Below are 19,999 nucleotides of genomic sequence, written 5' to 3' on the forward strand. Positions count from 1 at the left end.
TTTAACCAATGGCTCATCTATGAGATGGTAAATAAATCTAGCAACTTGCATATGCAGAATGCAGCTGATCGTCCTATGACATGATATTTGTTACTACATAGACCATATTATAGCATAACATCGTCATGTTGAAGCTACATCTGTTACAGATACTAGATGATGATCTACACGTATCTCATGTATAATTTGAAAACAAATTCATAAAGAAACTCAATATTACGTTAGGTTTCTGAAAAAAAAAGTCAATGAAATTTATGCGTTTATTTATTTCCATTTCTTTTGTAGTCAATCAAATCTTTGATTTTTCCTCATAAAATAACTACTAATAAAATTTACTATAATGGAGAGTTTCATAGGGTTGGTTTTGGAAGAGAGAAAGGAGGAAGGGAGAAAGAAACTAGCGGGTGGTTATTATTTTATAAAATTTATTATGCTAAGGATAAAATTGAAAATCAGAAGTAAGTCAAAATGTGCATTTTGGTTTTACAAAAAGTAACTTGTCTATTCATCGATCTCAGTAAAATAATTAAATCAAAAAATAAATGATGCAAATTTTCTAATATGTTTTGTTAGATCGATCATTAGTTTTATGTTTTCTTCTTTCATCCCATTAACTTTACGATTTTACTCTTTCTTTACTTCCTCTTATATTTCGCCCACTTAGTACATTTATAGATCCTTTCCCGTCTATAAATAGGAGGAAGAACGTGAAGCGTGGTGGTGCAAAGAGATGATATCATAATGTCAAAATTCATTTTAACAAGAAATAGAAGACATGAAATAAAGAGGCACATAAATTATTAATGATGTCATTATTTTTGTGTAATTATTTTTTTACATTTCGCTTCAGTCCTTCTTTTATAAATTTGTTCACATTAAAATCAATGATTAAAGGCATAGAGGTTAGACTATCTCCATTCATAAGCTCTAATTTGACTCTCTAAAGTGGGTTCCTCACCGCGACATAATCGCTACATCATTCCGAGACATACTCAACAAAAAAAGAAACTCACTACTCAAATCATAGTCTCTTATTGGACCCCACATTTGAATTTTAAAAAAAAAGAAGAAAAAGGTTATATAATGACTAGTTCTACTCAGCCTATGATTCCCTTCGGATTCAATTTGGAGCTATAATCCCGAGTTAGTGCAGTTTTAGGTTATATATATATATATAGATATATAAAATTTCGGTGTGAATTTCGGCTCTCTAAGGGGCAAATAGTTTGGATTTTCTCCACTCACCATATTCAAACCAGATATTTTATTTAAAGGGAGCAACTATCAAACCACTTGAATCAATTCGTGTTATTTAGCTTTTATATATAATAGAAGTATGCCCACGCTGCGCATTAACTTTATTTTTAGAAAGTATCTTAAATAATCTCGTTGTTATAATTTACCATATATCCTTATTTCATATCTTTAATTCTCAGTAAAATCTATGACCCTCTTTCATAGTTAAAAATTAGTTAAGTTTGTACATTATGATATGTATTTATGATAATAAATAAATAAATAAATAAAAAGAATTTGGGTGTACGTTGATAATTAGGAAAGGGAAAGAAGAAAAGTGAGAGCAAAGAAAAACGGAGGGAGAAAGAGAATGGAGGGGAGTAGGGTTGGAAGTTATATTGTAAAGAAATCACTATTTAGTCCAAAATCTAATGATCATAATTAATTAGAGTTAATGCGTAATAGACAATTTAGGAAATAAAAGTAAGACCAAAGACTCAAGAGTGAGTTTCTCGTTTTATATAATAGTATGAATAAAAGTACTTCAATGTACTACATGGATTGATTCAAGTAATTCGACGTTTGTCTACATAAATAAGAGTCGGATTCGAGTTATGTGAATATATAGAATTCATAATTGAGAGAGTTTTACCTCTTAGTAAACTGATCTAACTATAATTTAATTAATCGGGTTTATTGAGTTTTCGAATATTATAGTACGCATCAAAAAAATGATACAATAAATTTTTTCTTTTGAAAAAAAAAAGCATAAGATATCGCACTGAGCGTATGAGATATATATATATTTTTTTTCGTTGCAAGAGAGGTTGATGGCTTTTTTACAGGCGAATGAGGCGGATGGACTTATCTATTTATATCTATATAAATTATAAAAGCTTTATCAAAGTCTCGGATGATGCCACATAGGACTTGGGTAACTCACAATTGAGTGACTCTTGGAGTTCTCACCAATCACAATCCGAAAAATGGCGTAATATTATTGTTTCACATCATTCATGAAACTCTAAAAGTTTTTCGGTTATGCAAAATGAAAAGTCATCTCTTATAGTCTTAAGAATATAGAAAATTTTCATTATTTGTCGATGCAAGTTCTCGGTATTTTCACAAAAATAAAAGCTCCAATTCACATACCCCAACGAACTATGAGAATCGAACTTTTTGAAAGCACAAAAATGGACATTCAGCTAACTATCATGTAATACGTCATCAACCTATATGAGAAGCAAAAGAATTTTGACGAAAATAGAATTAAAATGAAATACGCCTTAACTAAATATATAGTCGCGAGCCTTAAAAAAAATGAATACAACTAACTTCCATATAAACGAATTCTATTAAGGCATTCATGGACGAACCTTCATTGGTCGCAAACATTTTATATTATCTATAAGTTTATTCCATAAATGCCGGGCAATCTTTTCACATACCCGGCGATGTGCGGCCCTTCACCTAGTGAAAAGGAAATTGAAAAGCTAAATACAGGGATACAAAACTTTTGCCTATGCGAATCAAGCTTAGAACCCTCTTGTGATTTCAAAGTAAGGACGCCTACCACTGCAAATAACAGCCTTAATTAATTTGAGGAAGGCGGCGGATTCCATGGAGAACACAAGTCGTACTGACCGGTGTTTCGGTTGTATAAGCACGGACCGTCTGGCCTTACGCTCCATATGCAGTTGAAGCACCTTTCGTAATCCCTGCCTTCAGAGTACACATCGAACCAGTGAAATGCATTGGTCCACTGGAAGCTGCAGAAGAATAGCGTGGAGCCACCAAGATTCGGATAAAAATGGAATCTGAAGTACTGCTGAGAGGCAAGCACTTGGACGCCGAGGTCATCGTTCTTGGACTTGCAGTGGACTGTGAGATCGAATCCCGGTAAATCATTCCTTATGTAGACCCAGGTCTTGTGCGTTAAGAACCCCGATTCGGCCCCGACTATAAGCAGGACGATAACAACGGCAATAATAGTTCTATTCCTCATTGATGGATACATATTTTCTTTTCTTCCGAGGCTTCTGAGGAATTTTCAATTTTTGCTTTGTCTGAATTTATAATCACAATAGTAATATGCCTGCTAGAAAAAAGAAGATGATTGTGATTGAAGATATTGACAATTATAAAAGATTTTTTTTTATTGCCAATTGATGAACTTGCTTTTGGGACTATTAGGAGCAGAATTATATCCATATATATATGGGAACATCTTGATGATAAATGCAAATCAATCAGGTATTTAAGGAAAAATACCTAAACTAATGCCTAAATTATTGTATTATTTAATTCGTACATTAATACCTTGCATTTTATCATTAACGTAAATTAAATACTTAATGCATGTAACCGAAAAAATTATTATGCCTAATTATAAAAAAGAAAACTTGCATATATTATTTCCATATCGATACTCTTATATAAAAGATTAAAAAAAAAAAGAAGAAAAAAATACTTAGTGTAACTTTCCTTTTTCCAATAGTGCCCATCATATTATGTGGAAGAGATCAATTATTTAAATATTTTATTTAGCTACCAGTTTCCACTCCTCTCTCATAATTTTCACATAATTCCAATTAATAAATTGAGATCACTTTCTAATCTCATCGGAAATAATAGTTAATGCAAATGACTATTTATTCGAAGATAAAACTTAATATGGAATTTCTTATTATTTAATGAACATCAAATGATGATGAACTTCGCAAGATCAGTTACTGAAAAACTTAACATGAAATTTCTTCTTTGAGAGAAACGTCAAGTTCAATGAAAGGTGCACAGAAAAATAAACACGACTAAATTAAGAAAGAAAGAATTACTGTAGGGAATTCATGAAATAATAAAAAAGCATGGACCAATATGGGTTAGTTTAAGTGGTTGAGCGCTTGTTCCGTTTAAGTAAGATCTCAGGTTTGAATCCTTGTAAATGTAGAAAATTCACGCTATGAGAGCTTTATCCCTTAATGGGCCGATCCGACTCAACTAAATTAGTCAGGGTCCAATTAGGTTTTCAAATACCAGATTCACACTGAAAAAATTAAAAAGCATGGATTTTTTAGAAAAGTGTATCATTTTTAATGCAGTTTTTCCAGTAAAATCAAGAGTTGTTATGATTGAAAGTAATCATCATTCAAGTTCAGCATGGCCTTAGCCATGAGTTATTGCGGTTGTTTAATTAAGTTTTATATAAAAGTATTACAGAAGTAATAGTATTTTTATTTAAAAAGAAAAAAGAATGCAACAAGAATGCAACAAGAGTATAAGCGAAATGAAAATCCAACCCAAACCATTAATTGAACATAATGCACTGATCATACAAGATATATTGTCCCATCTAATTTATAACAACATTGCAAATAACAATCTTAATTTGCTAGGGATGATGGATTCCACGAGAACACATGTCGTTCCCGCCAGTCCTTTGGTCGTATAAGCATTGGCCATCCGGCGTTAATAAGCATGTACCAGCCAACCGTATGCATATTTTAAGGTTGTCTTCATATAAAATAACGGTTCGTAAATTTTTTTAAAATCGAAAAAGTTTACATTAACTAAATAAGTATCATCCTATTTTCTTCCAGTTTTTAGCCGTAAAATAAGTATTCGTTACCATCTTCTCTTCAATAATTATTACTGTCACGCTCTAAATTACAACTAACTTTTAAGTGTCGTTCCCTAAATTTTGAACAGTAAAATCTGACTATCTGAATTATAAAAAATGATAATATCACTCTCTAATATAGTGGAATTTCAAAATTGTCCATGAAATTCTTTTTGAGAAAATTAAAGTATAAAGCAAAAGAGAGAGAAGTGGCTGATTCTCCCTTGGTACTAAAACTAAATGATGCATGGGACCTCTTAAAAGTGAAAATATTACACAATTTTCATGAAGAATTATAGTACACGATAAATCAAGAAGACATTTTTGCTGATCAAAACCAAAAACTCATTAAAAACTGCAGAAAAAAGCCAATTGGTCGATGAGATAGATAATGAAAGAAGACATATATAGACAACTTGTGGTATTTTATTGCCGTCCCCACTTATATCAATTTGTTCATTTGACTATGTTCTCGAGGTATGAGACAAAGACCGAGTAGGTGTCATTATCTCAAAAATCCTTGAGCTACTTAAGACCAGACATTAGGAGATTAAAATAGTTAATGCAAAAACCATGATATACAGGATGGATCGTCAAACTGCACTATTAGTGGACGAATATTTTTAGTGCAATAGTTTGAAAACCCACTTGAAAAGCAGTTATTGTAAATCTATATCTAAATGATTAATTTTAACTAATAAATTGAGAATATCTTATAGTCTCATCGAATAATATTATAAATGTAAATGACTACTTTTACTTCTTTTTTTCTTTTTTTTTTGGTGAATAATGACAATTTTTTGCTTCAAGATCCAATGACTGATAAATTTCTCAAGAATAGTGACAAAAGAATTTTCAATTGTAGATTTTGGTGAAAACGACATGAAATGATCACCAAGAGAGAGTCCGACACTCGCAAGTCGCATACGTTGGTGCCCAACAATTACAACGTAATACATATAACAATAAATTAATGGCAATTGCACATTAGTATATTCTTATTAATGTTATAATATGAGGAATCCTGAACGGTGATTAATGTCCCTATATATATTCAAATTTTGGTGCCAAACTTCTTCACGCCAATTCCTGAATTCCCAGAATTAGTGTTCCAAGGAATAGAGGGCGAGAGTGAGAGGGAGAGGGAGAGGGAGAGAGATGGAGTTCTATGGACCAGGCTACATGGAAGATCAGAGCCTAATGTTCCAAAGACATGAACTCTGTGATGCAAATGATGTTCCCCCGGAAATGAACGATCTCTTCTCTGGTGCTTGGAGCATCGATCAGTACTTAAATGGAAGTATTTACCCAAACACAGGTTTTCTTGGCCAGGAAGATTATTTCAGTGCCTTCAGTGAGGTCTATGGCCAATTCGGGGATCATCTCTTCGTGCCCCAGGCCACTGATTCTTCCCCGTTTTCGCCTTGGAAGATCGCTGACTCCTCGAGCAGCCTGAATGTGGACTCGCCGCCATTCCCCCTTGTGGAGGAGCAATTCCCGTGGCACCCCTTGGCAGAAGAAGAGGAATTGGATGTCATGATGAGTGGCTTCCGGGCTCTCGAGGAGCCAGGAGCTTGTAAGCTGGAGCCTGCCGAGGAGCCGTTGGAGCGAGTTCTGGGTTCTAGTAGCGGGGCTGAGCTGCGCGTCAGGAGGAAGGGTCGGCCTAAGAAGGCAGGTGGACAGCCCTCGAAGAACCTGATGGCGGAGAGACGGCGTAGGAAGCGGCTCAATGACCGCCTCTCGATGCTTCGGTCAATTGTTCCAAAAATCAGCAAGGTAATATAAATTGGAATGATGATTTTTTGGTGCTTCTTTCTCCAATCTTTCATACCAGACACAATATGGCCTCAATTAATTTACTAAATGTAGTCCATGAAGAGACTGATGAATTTGATGTAATCCCGTCATTGCAGATGGACAGGACATCTATACTCGGTGACACGATCGACTACCTGAAAGAACTGTTGCAGAATATCAACAATTTACAGCATCAGCTCGAATGGGGTCCGAACCAGTTAAACATTATGGACATTCTAAAGGACATGAGGCCAAACGAGATGCTCGTGAGGAACTCACCCAAGGTATATATATATATATATATATGCTCGAACCTGTTAGTCGAAACAAAGCGAACTACAGTGAGTTATCAACAGAAAACTTAACTAGCTTCAATTTTACGATTTTTCTTTTTCAGTTTAATGTTGAAAGGAGAAATGTGGATACGAAGATTGAAGTCTGCTGCGCAATGAAACCAGAGTTGCTGTTATCGACCGTCAACAGATTGGACTCATTAGGCCTCGAGATCGAGCAGTGTGTTATCAGCTGCTTCAATGACTTCGCAATGCAAGCTTCCTGCTCTCACCAGCAGGTACATGAAATAATCTCGTTCGCGTTGTTCTTAAACTTTCGTATTAGTTTCAAAATTGCCCTTCAACTGCACCCCTGGCTTCCCCACACCACCACGCGCATTCTTTTGGGTCCGGTTGCTGTCCAAAAGTTGGAATCATTCTTAATGGCGTTCAAAATGTTAATTACATCGAGACAGTTGTGCGAGAAATTTGAGAAAACTGAAAGTTCGGGGTTAAAATGGGGCGATATGTGTGGCATTCCAGGGGAATATTGAAGTTTAATTACCTCACTTATCTCTCGTGAGATTTAGCTTGTGACTGACTAATTTTGTAATGGCAATAGGTACCGGAGCATCAGATGGAAGTGATTAATCCGGAGGACATAAAGCAAGCGTTGTTCAAAAATGCAGGATATGGAGGAAGATGTTTGTAGACAATTCTGAGTTCTGATACCAGCAAGAAAGAGGAGTATAGAGAATTGAAGTTGGACTATGAACGAGGAGGAACTGCAAGGATTTTTTTTGCAATACGAGGAACTCAAGTGCGTATTTGTTACGAGTACAATTTTCCCGAGCTCGATCGAGCACGAGCAGTGTAAACTTTTTGATTGCATTTTTATAGTACCATCATGCATGGGACAGTCCCTACGCTCTCTAGGACTGTCATTATGAGAGGACCTAAAGATCTTGGAGGGTATGGACATTGTACCGTGAAACTACTTTAGAAGCTCCCTCTACTTGATGATTATATGATTCACTTTCTCAATTACGAGGGAAGCCCGTGAGTCTCGTAGAATAAAATTTATAGGATTCACTTTTACTATATGATGATCATAGCATGGACATCTCTTCCTTATATGTCCCATGAATAAGGCATTTTCGTTTCAGAAAAAAAAATTTAAAAGAAAAAACGTAAGATCCATATTAAATTATTAATTACATCTCATGAGTTTTTAGCTGAGCAAATTCAATATAAGCTGTTTGAGCACGCTGTAAGAATACTAACTCGATCATTAACAAGACATGCAATCCATCATGGAATGCGATGTTTCAAAGTCTAGTATGAGTAGAAGACTAGAGAGTGCACGATCACTCCGTTTGCTACGAATGGAGTTCATAGGTATAGCTATGATGAGAATGAGATTCAATATAAAGCCGTTTGAGCATGCGTTAAGAATACTAACTTATAAGGATACTAACTTGATCATTAGTAAGACGTACAATTCTATCGTACAAAGTGATGCAACAAAATCTAGTATGAGTAGAAGATTGTAGAGGGTGCACGATCATTATGATTGTTATGTAACAACGGATCGTGAGAATGTCTGGTAAAAAAAATAGGTTGTGAGAATGGAATTCATAAGTACAGCTACGATGAGAACGAAATTCAATATAAAGCCATTTGAGATTGCTTTGAGAATACTGACTTGACCATTTGTAAGACGGACAATCTATCATAGGCTGTGATGTTACAAAGCCTAGTAGAAGATTGCGGAGAGTGCACTATCATCATGTTTGCTACGTAATATTAGATAGTGAGAATAATTCTAAGTTACGATGAACCCGACCTTTTATGGCACGTTTAGAGCGTCGGGGTGAAACGGAATTTCCGACAGAATTACAACTGCACAACATTTCATGCTATTCTATTCCGTTTCATTCCCCGACATTTCAGGGTACCAAACTGTTTAATGCCCCAGGGAGCTTCCAGGCCCAACAAAGTCCGGCCCAGACACAGAAGAGGCCACAGACCGGCTTTTCATCCGACCGCCACGAATAAAGCTCAAGACGATGTCCCGACCGCCGTGCGGCGGCGGTGGCAGCGGGCACGGGACGTCCCGGGAAGCCCCTGGTCAAACCTCGTTGGTCAAACACATTTCCCAGACAAGGAAGCCAATGCAGCGGCCGCCTTCCTGCCACGTTTCGCCACTGTAGGGAAAAGGCACCAATGCCATGTCGCCACGTGGCTGCTCGTCGGCGAGTCGTTAGGAATTTGGTTACGGCAGTTTCTTCCCGAGGAGAATACGAGCGCGTGTGGGGGAGAGAGAAGAGAGAGAGAGAGAGAGAGAGAGAGAGAGAGAATGGTGATTAATGGCAACTTGTTATTATCATTATTCGCATATTCGAATAACTCCGTATTGCTCAGTCCTATTTCCGCCCATTTCCCCCCAAGGCCTCGGCTCTCTCCGATCCGCTCCTCCTCCGCTTCCCCTCCGTCAATCCTCTCCGGTACGTCTCTCTCTCTCTCTGATGCTCGTGGATGAGTTCATTGGCATGTGTTGGGTGAGGTGCCGTATTCGTGCTTTGGTTTCATCCGTCGATGCTAATCGCATGTTCAGTGCGCGAGTTTGACGGTGATGTGATTCGCGAGCTGGAAGGAAGGGGAATGAGAGGAGAGGAGAGGAGTAGAGATTGAGGAAGAAAGTATTGCGACACTACATGATATATGACAGTGCTTTCCTCCACTGCATCCATGAAAGCTGTCTTGTTGTCTGTCGCCTGTATCACTTTCTGTCATAATGTCACAAATTTGACGCATTTCACTGACAAATCCAACTGACACCAGCGTATGTTGTCAGATTTTGCTCAATCTGGTTCCCTGTTGTCTCCAATATGGGGTTAATCAGATACATCGTTTGACGAAATAAAATCTAGATTCCAGGCTCTGTAGAGCTGCTGCTTCCTGTTTAAATTCCTAATGCGTGTTGCGTCAAAATCCTGTCCATGATCTTCCTATCTTATGCTGCAGCTTGATATTTGGAGTTTCATTTGCATTTATTCATGTAGATTGGGCATTTGTGGTTGCCGTGCAATTGATTGTTTTCTGATAGTTCACACTATGTTAATTTTTAACAGTGGGTTGTTTTTGTCGGCAGATATGGGTAGCGAAACAATCCCTGGGCTTTATCCCTTGCACCGCACTAAAACTCTTCATCTGGTTTGTGCTGGTTCCTCTATTCAGTAGCATCTCTTCATGCCTGCCCTTTTTCTATTCTTTTATTCATCTTTGGTGGTTCACGGATTCACTGGATCAGTTAAGTTCTTGAATGTCAGTAGGTGTCTTACCGTTTTGATCGTTCTGATGGTTTACGTGCATTCATGCATGATTCAGGTGAGACATGCACAGGGATTTCACAATGTAGAAGGAGAAAAGGACTACAAGGCATACCTCTCTTACGACCTACTTGATGCTCAGCTCACCCCTCTCGGCTGGCAACAGGTAAAACCTTGTTTTATATATATATATATATATATATATGATGAGAGGGTATTTTCCAGAATTCCTTTGTGGACTCCACTGCGTTCTTATTTTTATACTAGTAGAAAATTCGAGATATATCAGCTGATATTGTTTTCGGAATTGTTTACTGGGAATATGACGAGATTAAAATTTGTAACTTATTAGTAACAGCTCCAATGTATCCTTAACATAGTTTGTTCTGTTCACGAAAGAACCTATCTAAGTGTGTGCTTTTCTCTAGCAGTTACTGGTTTCTTTTGTCTTACTGCAATTGATCAGCTCGTGACTATGTTTCTTTTTTCATTGTGGTGAAAGGTACATAATCTGCGAAAGCATGTTCAAGCATGTGGTCTATCAAAGAAGATCGAACTTGTTATTGCTTCTCCCTTGTTGAGGTACTATGTCTGTGTGTGATTTCCTGAACCTTGCATTACTTGTTCTTCTGTGCATTTGGGATTTATACACAAAACAAATAAATAAATAAATAACAACGGTAAAAGTAGTGTCTGCTAAGTTACTATATCTGAAGGGTCAAGTTTTCTGTAGAAGATAGACGTCCTAGATTTTCTGGTCAGGCCTTCTGTTTTACATTAATTCCATCAGCATATGCACTCTGCAGAACAATGCAAACAGCAGTTGGAGCCTTTGGTGGTGAAGGCTACACAGATGGAATAGATGCACCTGCCTTGATGGTTGCTAATGCAGGGCAAAGTAATCACCCCGCTATTTCGAGTCTCAACTGCCCACCCTTTATCGCTGTAGAACTTTGCCGAGAACATTTGGTACGCGATAATACCTCATAAACTGCAACTGCAGAGATTTGTTGTGATTGAAATTATCATATAATAATGCTTTTTTCCAATATCATCATGTTTATCTCTAAATTTGACTTTGGAAGAGGGAAGATAAGTTTTCCTTTTTATGATCTTTTTTCTTTGTGGGCCAACAGGGGGTTCACCCGTGCGACAAGAGACGGAGCATTACTGAGTATCGATCTCTCTTTCCTGCAATTGATTTCTCACTGGCAAGTGAACTGTCCTGATTCATGTATACTGCTAGAAGTTGGAATCCGGGATTCTCTTGAATCCATCTGCGAACTCCTAACCGACTCTTTTCATGCTTTGTGCAGATTGAGAATGACGAGGATGTCTTGTGGAAACCTGATGTAAGGGAGAAGGATGAAGAAGTTGCCATCAGAGGAATGAAGTTTCTGAATTGGTATCGTCCTTCTGTATGCTTTTTCTTTGGTGTTTCAGCGTAGAAGAATTGTTCGAATTAATTGAATTTATGAAAGCTGTTTCTTGTGCCATGCATTGAAACATATCTTTTCATGAAAATTTTCATATGCTTGTTTGTCTCCTTTGAGTGTCTTTTAATATTCCATAGATAACTGTTGTCTGGTATCAGTGTATTTATGTTAATTTCCCAAACTTTTCAGGGATAATGTAGAGCTTCACTGGACTTTTAGATTGTTATGTTTTCATTATCGACCAAATTGAGACTAACATTCTGACTAGTTTGCCATCTTTTATTCGGTTCAGGTTGTGGACTAGGAAGGAGAGAGAGATTGCGATTGTCAGTCATAGCGGATTCTTGTATCATGCGCTTAGCAACTTTGGAAATGATTGCCATCCCCAGATAAAGAGCGAAATATGCACACAGTGAGTATCATGCTGACCTGTTACGATATCAGTTCAACTCCAATACTATACCTCTCAGGTTGCCTCGTCTTCTGAATGAACCTCCAGCTAACAAATTCGCTCATTACTTCCTGAAACTCTTCCTGTTCATAGTATTCGACTTAAAATACTGAAAGTTTCGTTCTTATGAGATTGCATAAAGTTCATTTTAGAACTTATGTTACAGCTTTGGGTTTATTTACTGACTGGAAGATCTTCCACGTGTTTCTTGCAGCTTTGCCAACTGCGAGCTTCGGTCTGTAGTTATCGTCGATAGAAGGTGAACATCTGATTCAAAAAGGTCACAGAATAAATTTGCATGATCTGACAATCATTGCAGGACGCTAAGATGATAGATTTGCTTTGTGCTATGCAGTATGATTGGATCAAACTCCTCCACTACTAACTTTCCTGGCAAAATCGCCGACGGACTTGGTCTCCCAAGCGATGCTGCAGAGAAAAAGGATTAACAAGTTGAAGTACTTGGAGGAGAATTGACTTCTGAATCTCCGGTACTTCAAGGAGATAATTGTCTCCGTATATCTGATGACAAATTCGTCTTGGTTTTATATACCCGATTCATAAGATTACAGCAATTCATTGAAGTTGATTTTCAATTGTTATGCTATCATAGGATCGATATCACATGATCTAACTCATCATTGTTTAGTTCTGCGTCTTTTCGAGTTCTTTCATAGACGTCAATTCATCAAGAAACAAGTATCTGTAACCTCACTCGAGGTCTGATGCAGAAACTGTTGTTGGTATCGTAAAATTGAAGGAATAACAGAATTTTTTTTTCCGCAGTTCCAACGAAAATTCATGAATCTATTCTTATCTTCGGACACGACAGTTGCCTATCAATCAGGAACATACCAAAATTCCAAATCAAATGATAATTGGTTGTATTTAATAGTAATTAATCAAATATTAAACAAAGTTCTTCTTGACAATAATATCTCCCCCATTAAACCATCTTATCTTCAACCCCAGGAACCTATTAAAAAAAATTATATCTATCTATTCACGCTTTCACTAGCCCTTTGAATTACGATTTCAAGAACATGAAATGACAGTTTGCCCGCTAATCAAATTACACACCCGCCCTTGCCCCTCCCACCCACCCACCCATATCCTATCCTATCTGTTAAAGTGGAAATCTAATGATGGATGACATCGATTTCCCAGTGATACTTGGGTTTCTCGATTAAATGTCGACCGATATTGACTACAGATGGTATCCCGTCGCACAATGTTTGAGCTATTTTGAGGTGACTATAATTGAATTGTCCAAACAAATATCAAATAAAGTTGAAGATAAATCAATGGGTTGGTATGATGATTTCTTGAGAAAATCTTTTAAATTCAAGTCATCTTAAAAGTTATATAAGAGAATACTCTCTATTGGGTCACCTACATGATCTGTGATCACACTGACCTGTCCCGTGAGCTTTGCGGGGTATTCGTGTGAATCGTGGGGATTAGTCGGGCGAAGTTCGAAATCTCTCATCGTCCAATAAAAAAAAATATGAAGAAAAATAAGTTTATGTCGCATATTCCGAACTCTGAGTGATGTTAATGTTATAGTAAATGAGTCAGTATTTCCTTGGTAAAGTGAGCAACTGACTCTTAACGGGGAGGGCGGGGAGACTTGTATGGAAACTCCTCCTCTAATTCAAACTAAAGGTTGAAGTGATGCCGGCCTACGAGTTTGGTGATCATAGAATTTGTCCCCCGTGATAAGATAGGAACCAGAAAAGAAGACGAGTAGCATTGCCTTGTCTGTGGGCGGAAAATTGAATCTACATGTCTGTTCAGACAAAAACATTCCTTTTTGAGCGTGCACCACCCGATGAAATCTCAATGAGTTTTTACTGATTCAAATACGAAAAATTAAAGCATCCTAATTGTAGATATTGTCATCATAAAACTCGAATACGTGATCTCCGAAGTCGGGATACGGTTCGGACTGCCGGAGGCTTGTTTGCAACGACAGTTTAGTAGCTAAGCTTGGATATGAAATGAACGAGGCGCCCACGGCAAGTCAACCAGCTTCCTCACTCAACTATGAATGCTTTCGTACCATGAAAAAGACACAAAATGTTTAAAATTTCTCTCTCTCTCTCTCTGGCCTGCGTTTCTCTCTCTAGACCTAATCCCTCCAAGTTAAAGTGTCTTCCCCGAAGCCGGAGCTAAGCGCCAATTGCAGCTCTTCGCAGTCAAGCAACCAAAGAAACGTAAAAGCCGATTTTCTTGCACCCATCTCACAGTCTGAAAGTAAAGTTGTGAGCTTTGCTTTGCTTTCTATCTAGTACTTAATATTCTTCTTCTTCTGCCCCTTTTTGATTTTATGGGGGGCTCAAGAAATTGTATTCAATTCAAAAAGTTGCCCCTTTTCTGCCTGCCGTCGGGCTGTAACCTTTGCATATCAAATGCTTGAACCACCCAGAACGCCATTTCGGGAAAAAGCAGTGGTAGCTCAAGCGAGGAAGCTTTGAAGTGGGCGATCTTGAGGTGGGTGGGGATAGAATTGAGTTGGGTTTGATGCTGGGAGAGGAGTGATTGGAAAGATGGTGGTGAGGAAAGTGGGGAAATATGAGCTCGGCAGGACGATCGGGGAAGGGACCTTCGCGAAGGTGAAGTTCGCGCAGAACACCGAGACCGGCGAGAGCGTTGCCATGAAGGTGCTCGATCGGAGCACCATCATCAAGCATAAGATGGTCGAACAGGTCTCTCTCTCTCTCTCTCTCTCTCTCCCTCTCCGTGGGAGCTTTGAGTTCATGGCTTTAGCTTAAATGGTTGCGGCAGTGCAATTAATTGTTATTAATTGTGGAAAATGCTGGCACGAACATTGTTTCTGGACAGGCCCTGATGAGATGGTGTCGTTTCATTCTGGTAAAATCTTTGTTTCGTAGTATCTGATCGTGTTGTAAGATGTATATGATCTGGTCGGGCTTCTAAAATGTCCAACCTTTAGAAGATACAGTAAGATGGTTGCCGACGGATGCAGTCTAGACTGTAGGATCAGGCCCGTTACTCTCACGGGATCCTGGAACTGAAGCTCCTTCAGAGTTCGCTTTTTCAGTTAAGCAGCAGCCTCGGGGAAGATTCAAATGACCATAAATGGATAGTTGGCAATACTGTTTGGTGATAATTTGAGAGAAACGCAGACAATATCATCAACTGCCTGCACTTCACTGTGGCATAATCTAGGTGGGCTATGTCAACTGTTAAGAACAGGAAGTCGTGGCACTGTTTACCAAAAAACAAAGAGGAATCATGGCACACGAATCCCTAAAGATTGTAATTGCTTAAAATTTTTCTTTCTGAGTTTTTGTGTGGGTGCCTTTCTCCTTATCGTGCAGATCAAGAGGGAAATATCAATTATGAAGCTCGTGAGGCATCCCTATGTTGTTCGTCTCCATGAAGTACGGCCTTTACAATTTTGAATATCTGAAGCAAATCAAATTGTCATTTGTTTCTTATGCAATTCATCGAACCCTTTCCTTCTACCAGGTTCTCGCAAGCCGAACAAAGATTTACATAATCTTGGAGTATATTACAGGTGGAGAGTTGTTCGACAAAATAGTAAGTGCTATTAATTTTGTCCAGCGACTCGATTGCTTAGTGTGGGCTACTGCTCAATTTGTTTCCCTCGGTTTTGATCTATAACTGCATGGCAGGTTCATCATGGACGTCTCAGTGAGGCCGAATCTCGGAAATATTTTCAACAGCTTATTGATGGCGTGGACTATTGCCACAGTAAGGGTGTGTACCACAGAGATTTAAAGGTGTCCTTTCCTCAATCTCTTTGAAGTTGCTCTCTTTGTTTCTTCTTTTAATGTCCCGAAAAATATGACTCTTCTTCATCTTGCAGCCAGAAAATCTCTTACTCGATTCCCAAGGAAACTTAAAAATTTCGGACTTTGGCCTCAGTGCATTGCCTGAACCAGTAAGACTACATTCTGCAGTTAATTTAGAATTTCAAAGGCTGAGCTTATGAGGAAGTTGGCCTAACAAGTTGCTATTTGTGAAAAAACTACGCATAGGGAGTAAGCCTCCTTAAGACAACATGTGGGACCCCCAACTACGTAGCACCTGAGGTAACTATAATAGAATCATAATTTATTGTCTGAGTCAAATGTATGCTAATTATAAGACCCTCTTACGTTGTGCTTTATATGATTTTTAGGTGCTCAGTCATAAGGGCTATAATGGAGCTGTGGCTGATGTTTGGTCTTGCGGAGTCATCCTTTATGTTTTGATGGCCGGATATCTCCCGTTTGATGAACTTGATCTCACGACATTGTACAGTAAGGCACGTCCATCTGTCTTGTCTTAAAGATTCTATATTCATTTTACACTTATAATTGGAACGTCAGCTTTAATCAAGACTTCATCCTTTTTATGCAGATTGAGCGTGCAGAATTTTCATGCCCGTCATGGTTTCCTGTTGGAGCAAAATCATTGATTCACAGAATCTTAGATACGAATCCAGAAACTGTAAGCATTAATTGTAACGAGAATTTCCTGTATATGTCTGGTTATGGATCAGCAGATATGGATCTGTTGTAAGGCCATAAATATTAAATACCCCTTAACATGGTATGCTGTTTTTTATTTCACCTGGAAGCTTTTTATGCAATCTTTCTGAAGACATTCATTCTATCTCTGCAGCGGATTACTATTGAGCAGATCAGAAATGATGAGTGGTTCAAGAAAGGTTATGTTCCAGTGAGACTCCTTGAATATGAAGATGTGAACTTAGATGATGTGAATGCTGCATTCGATGATGATGAGGTCAGTTTTAACTCCTGATGTCTGATTTTATGATGTTCAGTATGGTTTAGTGGAGTAAGATTTGATTTACTCCCAAAACTTCAATTACACTCTCTTAACCATTATATTTATTAGCTTATGGATCAAGCAGAAATATCTTCTTCCATGTGCCTACTGAAGTTTTTGGCAATATGTTTAGTTGGTTTGCTAATGAATATGGATGTTCTTTCAGAGACAGAAGTCGACTGAGGAAACTGGCAATGAAGACTTAGGTCCATTGATTTTGAATGCCTTCGACTTGATAATTTTATCTCAGGGTTTAAATCTCTCAACACTCTTCGACAGGGGCCAGGTATGGCTTGATTAATTCAATAGCCACCATAAATCTCCGTAAATATATTGGAAAATTTGAAAAGGCAAGAAGATGCCTTCTTCAGGTTAACTCCTACACCCCACCCCCCAACAAAAAAAAACCTTCCTTCTAGGATAAATAGATTTATGATTGTTCATTGTGTACGATATATTCTCCCCTATTTTTATTGTTTGCATTTCTTTTTCGTGACAGGATTCTATCAAATATCAAACTCGGTTCATCACTCAGAAGCCTGTGAAGGTGGTCTTATCTAGTATGGAAGTTGTGGCACAATCCATGGGTTTTAAGACGCATATTCGAAATTATAAGGTTGAGATTACTTGAATAGTCTTCCATGCTAAGATTCCGTCTCCAGAGTAATTCTATAAATTTATGGGCTTACCCCACCAAATCAGTATCGTCTGAATCTTTCTTCTGAACTTAACTTGGTGCTGTTTAGATGAGGGTGGAAGGACTTTCTGCAATCAAGACTTCTCATTTCTCTGTTATTCTCGAAGTAAAGATCTGTAGCTTTTGATCCTTCGATTTCCTTTCCGACATACCCATCAAGCTAAGCCTCTCTTTCCATCTCTCTGCTTCAAGGTTTTCGAGGTCGCGCCCACATTTTTCATGGTCAACATCCAAAAGGCAGCTGGGGATGCCACCGAGTACCTCAAGGTACCGTTGCCCATGCTATTCTCATGTCATCTATCTTAGTTCTTCAGTTCTCATTTCTGGAAGAATGAAAACAAGGAAAAAAAAAACTACGTTTTTGCAGTTCTACAAGAATTTTTGTAGCAATCTCGAGGACATCATCTGGAAACCTCCTAGCGAGTCAACCAAGACGAGGATCACCAAGTCTAAGAGCAAGAAGCGTTGATGCAGACCTGATGACCTCTTCGGCATAGTTAATGTGTATCATTATTTGATACTAGTTGTAATATAGTAAGCTGAGTTGTTGAGCTGAGGTCACTTAGTCTTAGAGGATGCCGTGTGTGATAGATCACCATATTGATAATTTGATATGACTAACCTTTAGCTTTGTTGGGTATCACAAGATTAAGGAGACATGATCACACTTTCTGTAAAATTTTGTAAGAGAGAGTGATAAATTGAGAATTTGCTTTGGACAAACAGACACCATCGCAGTCGCTGGACGAAAGATGGCTTGTACGAACGGTTGGCGATGCCCTTTGGGCTAACTAATGCTCCAAGTACCTTCATAAGATTGATGACGCACTTTCTTCGGCCTTACATTGGGAAGTTTGTAGCAGTTTATGTGGACGACGTACTCATATACAGATGTAACAGAGAGAAACATCTAGCCCACTTGAAGCAGGCTTTTGAGACCTTGCGAGCTCAGAAGTTCTACGACTTGAAGAAGTGTGCCTTCTTAACTGACTCTATTAATATTTTGGGATTTGTCATTTCTTTCCAAGGAGTCGAGGCTGATCCAGAAAAGACTAAAGCTATTATCGGTTGGCCAACACCAGCGAGCTTAGCTGAAGTTTAAAGTTTCCATGGGTTATCCATCGTGGCTCCAATCACCGAGTGCCTCAAGAAGGGACAATTTGTGTGGACAAAAGCAACTGAACAGGCTTTTAGAGAAATAAAGAAGAAGATGGTGGACTCGCATGTGATGCGTCAAGAAGGACATCCAGTAGCCTATTATAGCGAGAAGCTCAATGAAGCAAAGAAGAAGTACTCGACCTACGATCTGGAGCTCTATGCCATATTCCAAGCTGTCAAGTTCTAGAAGCATTATTTATCCGACAAGGAGTTCATCTTCTACTCCGACCATCAAACCTTAAAGTATCTTAATTCCCTGCGGCATCTCAGCTCCAAACATGCTAAGGGGAGTGCATATCTACAGCAATTCAGTTACGTGATTAAACACTGTTCTGGGGCTGAAAATAAGGCAGCAGATGCTCACAGTAGAAAGGCAAGTTTGTTGGCTGTTATTTCAGTCAAAGTGACTGGTTTTGAAGAGCTGAAGAATGAGTATGCAAGTGATCCCTATTTTGGGAGTATTTATTCTGATCTTGAGGCGAATATAGCAACTGGTCATCCCCATTTTACTTTAAAAGGGGGCTATCTTTTCTATTGGGAACCGATTGTGTCTGCCAGGTACTTCAAATTCGCGATTTTGTTGTTTGGGAGTTGCATTTCGGAGGATTGGCTGGGCATTTTGGGCGGGATAAAACCACATTGTTGGAAGAAGAAAGGTTCTATTGGCCTCGACTTCGGCATGATGTGGAAAAGATCATCCGACAATGCCGTGTTTGTCAAGTTTCTGAGGTCACAAGCAGAATACTGGGTTTAATACTCACTCTTCCAGTGCCATGGTAGGATATATCTATGGACTTTGTCTTAGGAATTCCGAAAACTCCCACCGTGCATGATTCAATTCTTGTTGTGGTGGATAGGTTTTCCAAGATGGCTCACTTCATTCCATGCTGGAAGACATCTGATGCATCAAAAATTGCTCAACTCTTCTTTCGTGAAGTGGTGAGACTGCATGGCTTTCCAAAGAGCATAGTTTCTGATAGGGATGTAAAATTTGTGAGTTACTTTTGGAAGACATTATGGAAGCTTATGGGGACGTAGCTGAAGGTTTCTAGTGCCTACCATCCACAAACGGATGGGCAGACGGAGGTTATCAATCGCAGCTTGGGCAACCTTTTGCGCTGTCTTGTTGGTGAAAATGTGAAATCATGGGATCTGATTTTGCCTATAGCCAAATTTACTT

At 38.5% G+C, this 19,999-nt stretch overlaps 3 protein-coding genes across 8 annotated transcripts; all 3 read left to right on the plus strand.

Moving 5' to 3' along the window:
* Positions 1–5,973: 5,973 nt before the first annotated feature.
* LOC116215175 (transcription factor bHLH93-like) lies at positions 5,974–8,012 on the plus strand. The gene is made up of 4 exons (XM_031550784.1): positions 5,974–6,628; positions 6,766–6,933; positions 7,047–7,220; positions 7,544–8,012. The coding sequence occupies exons 1-4, from the start codon at positions 6,011–6,013 to the stop codon at positions 7,631–7,633; spliced, it is 1,050 nt and encodes a 349-aa protein (XP_031406644.1). The 5' UTR covers positions 5,974–6,010; the 3' UTR covers positions 7,634–8,012.
* Positions 8,013–9,224: 1,212 nt separating this feature from the next.
* Positions 9,225–12,925, plus strand: LOC116212761 (phosphoglycerate mutase-like protein 1). Of its 2 annotated transcripts, none has more exons than XM_031547441.1 (10): positions 9,225–9,428; positions 10,076–10,137; positions 10,312–10,419; positions 10,756–10,835; positions 11,060–11,222; positions 11,390–11,464; positions 11,570–11,658; positions 11,982–12,101; positions 12,355–12,399; positions 12,496–12,925. In XM_031547441.1, the coding sequence occupies exons 1-10, from the start codon at positions 9,281–9,283 to the stop codon at positions 12,587–12,589; spliced, it is 984 nt and encodes a 327-aa protein (XP_031403301.1). In that variant the 5' UTR covers positions 9,225–9,280; the 3' UTR covers positions 12,590–12,925. The 2 variants fall into 2 exon arrangements, with proteins under 2 accessions (XP_031403301.1, XP_031403302.1); XM_031547442.1 differs by lacking the exon at positions 9,225–9,428 and adding an exon at positions 9,471–9,766.
* A 1,268-nt stretch (positions 12,926–14,193) lies between these two features.
* LOC116215164 (CBL-interacting serine/threonine-protein kinase 8) lies at positions 14,194–18,490 on the plus strand. 5 transcript variants are annotated; one of them, XM_031550769.1, is made up of 15 exons: positions 14,194–14,404; positions 14,569–14,848; positions 15,485–15,547; positions 15,636–15,707; positions 15,803–15,910; positions 15,997–16,071; positions 16,169–16,222; positions 16,312–16,437; positions 16,533–16,622; positions 16,797–16,919; positions 17,131–17,250; positions 17,464–17,580; positions 17,711–17,767; positions 17,854–17,928; positions 18,029–18,490. In XM_031550769.1, the coding sequence occupies exons 2-15, from the start codon at positions 14,690–14,692 to the stop codon at positions 18,128–18,130; spliced, it is 1,341 nt and encodes a 446-aa protein (XP_031406629.1). In that variant the 5' UTR covers positions 14,194–14,404; positions 14,569–14,689; the 3' UTR covers positions 18,131–18,490. The 5 variants fall into 5 exon arrangements, with proteins under 5 accessions (XP_031406629.1, XP_031406628.1, XP_031406627.1 ...); XM_031550768.1 differs by having other exon boundaries at positions 14,194–14,396; XM_031550770.1 differs by having other exon boundaries at positions 14,197–14,356.
* The last annotated feature ends 1,509 nt before the right edge of the window (positions 18,491–19,999 follow it).

Source organism: Punica granatum, chromosome 7, assembly GCF_007655135.1.
Source record: "Punica granatum isolate Tunisia-2019 chromosome 7, ASM765513v2, whole genome shotgun sequence".
Lineage (NCBI taxonomy): Eukaryota > Viridiplantae > Streptophyta > Magnoliopsida > Myrtales > Lythraceae > Punica > Punica granatum.

Excerpts from the sequence above, each read along its gene's own strand:
- LOC116215175 (XM_031550784.1), top strand. The coding sequence starts at position 6,011 with ATGGAGTTCTATGGACCAGGCTACATGGAAGATCAGAGCCTAATGTTC. Across the intron at positions 6,629-6,765 it reads TTGTTCCAAAAATCAGCAAG|ATGGACAGGACATCTATACT; the intron begins GTAATATAAATT and ends CCGTCATTGCAG. Across the intron at positions 6,934-7,046 it reads TCGTGAGGAACTCACCCAAG|TTTAATGTTGAAAGGAGAAA; the intron begins GTATATATATAT and ends TTTCTTTTTCAG.
- LOC116212761 (XM_031547441.1), top strand. The coding sequence starts at position 9,281 with ATGGTGATTAATGGCAACTTGTTATTATCATTATTCGCATATTCGAAT. Across the intron at positions 11,659-11,981 it reads GGAATGAAGTTTCTGAATTG|GTTGTGGACTAGGAAGGAGA; the intron begins GTATCGTCCTTC and ends TATTCGGTTCAG. Across the intron at positions 12,102-12,354 it reads AAGAGCGAAATATGCACACA|CTTTGCCAACTGCGAGCTTC; the intron begins GTGAGTATCATG and ends TGTTTCTTGCAG.
- LOC116215164 (XM_031550767.1), top strand. The coding sequence starts at position 14,690 with ATGGTGGTGAGGAAAGTGGGGAAATATGAGCTCGGCAGGACGATCGGG. Across the intron at positions 16,438-16,532 it reads TCACGACATTGTACAGTAAG|ATTGAGCGTGCAGAATTTTC; the intron begins GCACGTCCATCT and ends CTTTTTATGCAG. Across the intron at positions 16,920-17,130 it reads CTGCATTCGATGATGATGAG|AGACAGAAGTCGACTGAGGA; the intron begins GTCAGTTTTAAC and ends ATGTTCTTTCAG.